The sequence below is a fragment of the Ailuropoda melanoleuca genome, chromosome 11 (genome assembly GCF_002007445.2).
Source record: "Ailuropoda melanoleuca isolate Jingjing chromosome 11, ASM200744v2, whole genome shotgun sequence".
Lineage (NCBI taxonomy): Eukaryota > Metazoa > Chordata > Mammalia > Carnivora > Ursidae > Ailuropoda > Ailuropoda melanoleuca.
The window spans coordinates 13,902,743-13,911,556 of record NC_048228.1 but is presented as its reverse complement, the minus strand read 5'-3'; the positions used below and the strand labels follow the sequence as shown (position 1 = coordinate 13,911,556).

Sequence of the window (8,814 nt, the reverse complement as noted above, 5' to 3'; positions counted from 1 at the left end):
GAGTCATTTAAAAATTATTGAGTTTCTTATTTTTGGTGGATGCCTCGTGAAAAAGGTTTATATTTAGCCTGTGGCAAAGTCTCTGGTAACCTCAGAAGAAAATAAAGACATGTGGCTACATGGCTACACAATTTGCTCAATTGTATAATCTTTATACAAAAAAGGTCACACTGCTATCAAAGGCATTCTACCTGCCTTGGGTCTGAAGTCTCAAATCTCAAGAACAAAAATAAAAATTATGAAAACGACTCCTAATAGCCAACTGTTAAGAAAAGGCTCCTTATTCAGAAAGTTATTTATTAAAATAAGTTTGAATAGAAGAACAGATACTGAACTCGGTCTTCCACAAAATGTCAAATTCTTCCAATTTGCTTCCATGCTTTATAAAGGCATTTTGTTACATTACTCCTGATGTTTATTCAATATAAATATTAGGAGGAAAAGAGGCTTTCCTCAATGATCCGTTCTTCAAGGAAATTATTTTCAGGGATAAAATTAATATAAGATATCTGATGAGTTTATTGGGAGTGACAAGGAGGCATCCTCAGTCAGGGGTTTTAAGCTCCGCCTATCAGTCCCTGATCCCTACCCCCCACCTGGGGGGGGCACCATTTTACACAAGCAGAGCAGTCTGGTTTCCAGGTCTTTGAATAAAGCCGTCCGACAGCCGTCGCATTGTGCTTTATAGAAGTCTCATGCCTCTCTTCCCTACTTTTAACATGCACAGAAAATATGTTCTTAAAGAAAAGAACCCACACCACCTACAAGCCTGTTAGAATTTACTTTCTCTAAGAGGGAAGTGAATCCAAACGCTTACGAGAAAGAAATCTACTTAAACAAAGGGAGGTGAATATTCAAAGAACCAAATCTTACAGAGAATAAAGAAGTGAATAAGGCACAGCAGGACCGGATTAGCATATTTTCTTTCATAACTACATCAACATGTTTTAAGATTTTTCCTTCTTTCTAACATTATATAAACGTAATCTTTTAAACCTCAATAGCAAAGAGGCACAGAATGTAACAAATAATGAGCACGCAGTTTTCAAACCATGTAAAGATGGCGTATGACAATGTCAAGATTCTGACAAAATGGATATACGCTTATAAGTAAAACCTTCAAGGTACATGTATGACTGTAGTTAGGAATAATAAACGCAGAGCTGGTTAACATCTAGTTGGTATATAAGAAGTTCAAGAACAGCGCCACTATACTTTGGAGCTAAGATTACCATTGGAAGTGATCCACCAGGAAAATCAAAGCAGAAAAGATAAGATTAGCTTGCCAAAGGAAAGCAGGAAGAATCAAACAGAATCTAGTAAGTCTTGCCAATGTGGAAAAGATATAGCCCAGTTAATGGTATAGACGCCTATAAAAACGAATGTATCGACCGATGGTGTACAGGAAGTCCAAAGGACCAAGATGGTTTCAGGGTAATTCTAGCACCTGTTTGAGGAAGAGGGCGCCTAACTGGATGCCATAGGTTACTACAGTTCAGTGACACTGGTTATCGAGATCATAACGTCAACTCTTCTTTGTTAGTATCGGCTCAGAATTTTCCATTTATAATTTGACTAACCACATGCAGATTTTCCACAAAAGTGAGGGAACGTGATGATCACCTTGACACAAGGAATTGGATCGACACTCTGATGCTGACTGAGGCATCAGAGATCTGGGTCAGGGAGCTGGCTCTGCCCTTTCCTGCTGTCACCTGCAGCAGGAACGCACATGCCTGGTCAAGAGAGTTCATGTGAAGTTTCTGGCTCTGCAAGATTAAGGTCAAGATGAAATAAACTCTGTCCTAGCAAATCCTGCCTAAGAGGTCAGCTTCTTCCTCTTTCACTAGTTTGATGCCGAACACCTTTTAGGATACAAAAGGGTCTGTTTGCTTTTAGATACATTACGTGTGATTACAGAAATCGCCATAAAGGAGAGAAGCTCTACGGACTGAACTGAAAAGCACCGACTCCACGATAAAACCGAGAAGCTTATTTAAAAAAAAAACTAAACTCTAATACATATTTATTTACTGCCCCTCTAATGAGAGAGGAAAGCAGAAAAGGCCATCAGTCAATCAAATATTCAGTTACTTCAAATAAATATTGATTACTTTCTGATTATCTTAACTAATAATTTTCTAATAACCATAACCAGGTAGCTGGGGTCCATTTATTTTTATGTGAACAACTTGTGATTAAAGATCGTTAAATGGGATATGGTAGAAGGCTTAGCTGAAGGCCCTATTTCTGCTATCCCCAAGTTTAAGCCAAGAGAAATTGATTAAAAACTCAAGTAATACAAGGAAAAAAAATAAGGGTTCTGAGTTTCCTATCAACTTTGTTATACTTCTATTGTAATTAGAGAACTTTTCTGGACATAGGTGTAAATATTTAGCATCCTGAAGTATATTACTTAACTCAAGAACTAATTTGTAAAAATAAAGTTAAGAATACAGTAGACAACTTTTCGATTTATTTTAGGTTTTGAATTGAGATAAATCATCGATATATGACAAAGGCAGCAACTTTGGTAGTCACTGGATAATGCAGAAACCTGTGTAGTTGGGGCTGTAAAGGAATTTTTATTAGGTTGCTAGAAAACCAGCATTGAATTCAGTTGCTGAATTTCAACCAATTTAAATGAAGTACTTGACCTACAAGCTTATAACCCTAAATTTCTCAGTGCAGCTGCCAGAAACCTATTTTCCAAATGAAACAACAGATGGTTTTGAACAATACTGCAATATGGCAATTTTCAGTTACTCTGAAGGGTTTTTCTCTTGTTAAAATTATAAAAATAATTGAGAAAATAACTTTCAAATTTTTCTGAAGGACTGCTATTTTCAAAGGGAAAAGCCAAGTTTAATAACCTAAGTGACTCTTCTAGCCTTACCTTTCGACATGGCTCTATTTGCTAGTTTTTATTTATCTAAAACAACACATGGCAGAGTGTAACCTTGCCCTCATTTTAGAACTAATTTAATACTCCTGCAGTGCCTGCAAGCTCTTCAAGATGTATCTTTCCACGTGATAATTTCCCACTCACAGTATGCCTTCAGTTCAAACCTTCATCATTCCGGGCAGATTACACAAACGGGCCAATTAAGCCTGATGTGAAAGATATTTAAAACCTATAAACCTTTGTAAATAATTGAAAAACTGCTCATTCCTTCGAATACCATCGTCAACAAAATAAATACAGCCCATATAGCCTCCGAATAAGGCTAACCCCAAAAGAAGAAGCTTAACCTTTCGGGAAAAATCACCTCAACTTCCTTAAACTGTTCTTGGCAAATGACTCCACTTCCAACTCACTGATTTAACTGAGAACGCCTGTAAGTTTTCATCCTTCCTTCCTTTCCAGCTCATTGCCTCTCAGCGCTGTGCAACGGAATGTGGGCTCTGGTAGTGGGCTGCCTGGATTTAGTACTGGCACCACCATCACTTACTACCCAGGAGATCCTGAGATCCTCTCAACCTCAAATTCCTCAAATTCCAAATGCTAAGGGGTACTGACTTCATGGGGTTGCTGTGGACTAAATACACTTAGTTAACACACGAAAAGAACTTCACAGATGCCAGGTATATGGTGAGTGCTCCATAAATGTAGCTATTATTATTACTATTATTGTTATCATCCCTTCCCTCTTGTCTCGCTCAATGCCTAGGCTGCTCCAAGGTCTACCTAGATCTCTTCCCTGCCTTGTACTCACTCGATCCCCTGCCTTCGCCCTCTGTCCAAGAGCATGCTGGTTCTCTAGCGTGTGAGCAATCCCCGCACACGACAAAGCAAACCAAAACAAAAAAACTTCGCACTGTTCAGCCAACACCCTTTATAACTACTTCTCCACTCCCTCTTTTACACAAAACTTATCTTTTAAAACTAGGCTATGATTCATTTCCTCCATTTTGTCACCATTCACTCTTACCTCTGGCAGTTTTACGCCTAAAGCCACTTTCTCAACAATCACATGATCACAGAGTCCAGCAGCCTTTTCTCAGTCCTATTTCTCAACCTTCCTACCACTGATGGGCCCTCCTTCCTCTTTGAAACTGGTCCCTTTGCCTTCTGTGCCACTGCCCCATCCTAAATCTTCCTTCCTGCTTACCTACCACTTCTCCACCTCACTCCTCTGGGATCTTTTCCTACTCCTTCCATCGAAACCCAGTTTCCCAAGAGTTTTGCTCTCAGTCTTCCATACCCTCTCCCAACTGCTCCACTCCCATGGGACTCCCCCAAACCCTATGGCAGGACCTCCAAATCACCACCTCTGGTTCAGCCCCTCCTCCCCACTCTAGTCCTGCCTCCACTGACTGTTGAAGACGTCCATCTGATGGGTCCACCAACCCCTCACACTTACCATGTTTGAAGCCAAATCTACCAGTTTCCCTTCTTAATATTTCCACTTTCGTCAGTTAATGGCACCATCATTCTTTGACTTAACGAAGGTCAAAGCACTTCAGTCATCTTTAATCTTCTCTCTCCCTAACAGCTCAAAACAGACAGCACTTGGTCTGTGTGTGAGTGCTGGAACTAGACCATATGAGTTGTATCCTGGCTTCCCCACTTTCCGCCAGCGTGACCTTGAGCAAGTCACTTGGCTTCTCTAGCTTCAGGGTGGCCCTCATAACACAGCTGTACAGATTACATAAGGAAATGTACATAAGGCCACAGAGGGTTGGCATTTGGCCAGCCTAATGACGATGACAATGAAAGAGAACCTCAATCATCTGTTCACACCCTTCTCATTCTTTACAGACTCTCGTCACATTTCATGTAGACCTTCTCCATGTTGTCCCAAGTAAATTTCAACTCAGAAGGCCACTTGCCTTTGTTGTCAATGTGTAAGTGCCTCAAATTTTCATTAATCTCAACCAAGACCTAGAACATTTAACATTCTACTTACATATCAGTATGTTTTTTTCTCTTATCATACTAAATAAAAAATGTAATGAGAATTCAGGAACTGACCTTATTTGAAAATTTCAAATAACATTCCATAAGCCATATGGTCAGACATTAAAATCACTCTCAAGTCTGATAATGCCGAGCAGGTTATCGGCAAGAAACTACAAAATCTTTGTTGTCATTACCCCAACCAAGCCACCACCTCGTGGTCACCTGTCCACATTTCCCCAGGAACTGAAATGTAAGTTTAGTTTGGGGCTAAGAAAGATGCCACATTACTGGGAAAAAAAATCAGAATCATATTAAGTCAGTATTCTTTTGCTTGTATCATCAGTGACTTTGTGGCCCTACAAGAAAGTAGAAATTGATTAAATATCTTTACAAATGTCCATCTAAATATTTACCACATTTCATTCAACGGGACCATTGCTATGATAAGCAGTTATCCTAAGAGAACCATGTTTATGTATTACTTAGATGTCGGCACTCAGTCACTTTTACAAAGACAGAGAAGAATTACCGCTAAGGACTGGAGCTCTCTTGTTTCCTCCTCTGCTGCTGAAGCATGATACGACAGAACCTATGGGCAGGAAACAAAGGAAAACAGGTTATCCGAGAGAGGACTACCGAAGGCAGACTCTGACAGCCTCAAGCTTGAGATGCTGCTAAAACTTCCTAGAGACAGAACTAGACGCCTGAGAACGTCAAATCATGTTTCCTGCTTTCTTGAACAGAGAGAAAAATCCCAGATTTCGATTCAATTGTGTGTTTTGGAAGACAAAAAGTTGTATTACACTCCCTATATTCAGAGAACGTCTTGTCACTTTATCCTGACACCACCGATACAAAGAGCACATGATTTATCAGCCGTGCTACCTGCTCAGACTGGGCAGAAAATTTATTTTGCACTGCTTTTTTTCTTTTTGTGCTGCTTTTTAAAAAATAAGTGACTTTTAATTTTTACCTGTGTACAGAATTAAGAAAAAAATCTTTGCATACACTGACATTTTAACGTTTAACGTTGATATTTGGAAAGAAAGCAGTCTAGAAGTGGCCTGCAGATGAGGCCAATGACCAGTGTAGAATTTCATAAAGAAAAATTGCATGGCTGGAATGTGATGTCATACAGATTCAGGGATCTCTTTCCACTCCTAGGTCAAGAGCTGAGAAGTGTAGCACTGGCCTATAAATCCCTCCGTTAACATCTGAGGACACTGAGGCACAGGCATTCTCATGACTTGGCGGCAACCCCACACTTAGTGAGAGGACAGGGAGGCCTGGGACCCTGCTTTCAACTCCTACTCTAGTATGCTTTCTGTTACCCTGTAGAGTTAAAAAGAGAGGCTTACTAGTTTCTTATACCTTAATGTAAGAATCATTAATTCCCAATTTCGAAAGTAATAACTTTAGGGTAATGGGATAATATTTTCGACATTCTTTTGAACAGAGGGAGTGGTCATATTTAAAATGTCTACCATATTTAAAAAAATTTTTTTTGAAAGTTCATTTTTGACAGAGACAACCTAGATTTACTAAAACCCCCAAAGATTTTAGCATGATTGATAAGAAGGTAAGCCATTTTCAGGTTTTAAATGGGGAATCGAGTAATTGAGCAGCCTGAACTAGTTTTCCTTGAACCAGTCTTTAAAACTTTAAACAATTCAAAATCTAAAATGGCATATATGTCTCTTATCTTGTGATTCAGAACATTTATAATACCGCACTATATTGGATATGTCTTTGTATTTGAACCATTAAGCACTAGGAAGCCCCAGGAAACTGGGAGCTGCTGTCTTCTGCTCACATGAAATCAATGGGTCATGGTGGCTAATGGATCGCTGTTGGGACCACAGAGCTAGTTTGTTGAGGAAAGCGAAGACTGTGGCAATGCACTAGTCTAATATAAAGAACTGCAATGCAACACATATGAATGGACACCAGAATAACATGCCATTCTAGATTTTTTTAAAAAAAGAGATTTTGTCTCACTGAAAAAGTAGCACCTTACTCATAGGGTCGTAAGGATTAATTTTGTTAAGACAGGCATACCTCAGAGATACTGCGAGTTTGTTTCCAGACCACTGCAATAAAGCCAATATTGTAATAGAGTGAATCAAATCAATTTTTTGGTTTCCCAGTGCGTGTAAAAGTTATGCTGACACTACACTCTAGTATGTTAAGTGTGCAATAGCATTATGTCTAAAAAACCAATGTAATACCTTATCTAAAAAATACTTCATTGCTTAAAAAAAATGGAACCCATCACCTGAACTTCCAACATGTCCTAATCACTATCACAGAACACCACAACAAACATAATAATAATGAAAATCTTGAACTATTGTGAGAATTACCAAAATGCAACACAGAGACACGAAGTGAGCAAATGCTGTTGGCAAAATGATGCCGACAGACTTGCTTAACACGGTCGCCACACACCGTCAGTGTGTGAAAAACGCAGTATCTCTGATGGGCGAAAAGGCAAAGCACCATAAAATGAGGTATGTCTGTACCTGTGAGCAATAGAACACAGAGCAAGCGCATTTGATAAAGGTTAGCTATTACTATTGTTGCTGTTTTATTGTCACTCTAATGATCATGGCTTCCAGGTCAAAATAATTCACCATCATAAGAAAACCTGAGGAGTTTGTGTCCCTGGCTTTTATCCAGTGCCTCATAAGGACAGGAAAATCTTTCTCAAGGTTAAACTTGTGAGCATATATAGGACTTCCCATGCTGAATTGAAAAAAAAATACACGTATACTAAGTAAGAGCCTAATTACTCATATATTTAACTAAAGTAAAACTACAGTGTAAAAATAAATCTCAACCAGGAAAATGTTCAAAGATTTTGAACTAAATTATATAACGTCTGGGATTTGCTTCAAAATAATCAATGGATGAAAGCGGAAGAAGAGTGCAGAGAAGCGAGCAAGTGTATGCAGGAATGAGATCGGCCATGGGTCAATAATTATTAAAGACAGCTAATGAGTACATGGGTCCTCACTAAGCTATTCTCTCTACATCTATATATGCTTGTAATTTTCCATGATAAAAAGTTTTACAAAAAGAGATAATTTCTAATTGATAACTGGCTTAGATTCAATTCAGTACAAAACTATGGAAACTATTAAAAATTTGATTAAAAATTATATACGTATACACACATGCACACACGTCAACACATATATATACATGTGGGAAACTGCATGTGCACATATATTGTATAAATGTAACGAGGTATACGTGCGCATATGCACACAGATGCATAGATTTGTGCGTATATAAGTACATGTACATATACATACGTTTGTGTGTATTTGAAAAAGATTTCCACTGGCTTATAATCTAGATCTCTTACATGATACTATGGCACTGCTATTAGTGTTACATATTCATTTTAGAAAGTAAAATATACCATCTTGGTTACTAGTAAATTTTTATTTATAATGCATATCTTTCGAGCTATGTATTTTTTTAGAGGATTGGAGGAAAAGTTACCATATTCCAAACACTGATACCCACTGATCTCAGTCAACTAAATAAGAGCAGGCAAACACTCAAATATATTTCACACCAGTGTGTGAATAAGTAGAGACATTTGTCCTTCTGAAGTCTATTTCCCTAAACTAATGTAAGAAATTTCTGTGTTATACAAAGCGAACACTTTCAGGCAGTTTGCGGCAATCATCTGGGAAGGGCTGGCCCCGCTCAGGTAGGGTAGTCCCACGTGGGAGGGAGTCTGAGGTCAGTGTCCAAGTCAGTGGCTCATTAGCTGCCTGCACATTCAGAATCACTTGGGGGGAATAATGTAGATCCCCAGCCTCTACCAAGACTTAGGAGTCAGGATTTTCAGAAGTGGGATCCTTAAATCTGTCATTTAGGGTTTCTGTTTTTGTCTT

General features: G+C 38.7%; 1 protein-coding gene across 5 annotated transcripts in view; it reads right to left on the bottom strand.

Moving 5' to 3' along the window:
- Positions 1 to 8,814, bottom strand: part of PDE5A (phosphodiesterase 5A) — a 136,443-nt gene that overhangs the window by 42,680 nt on the left and 84,949 nt on the right. For all 5 annotated transcript variants that reach the window (XM_019808688.2, XM_019808690.2, XM_034671297.1 and 2 more), the window contains one exon: positions 5,433 to 5,492. In XM_019808688.2, coding sequence (XP_019664247.1) covers positions 5,433 to 5,492 — 60 coding nt within the window. The remainder of the gene's footprint in view (positions 1 to 5,432; positions 5,493 to 8,814) is intronic.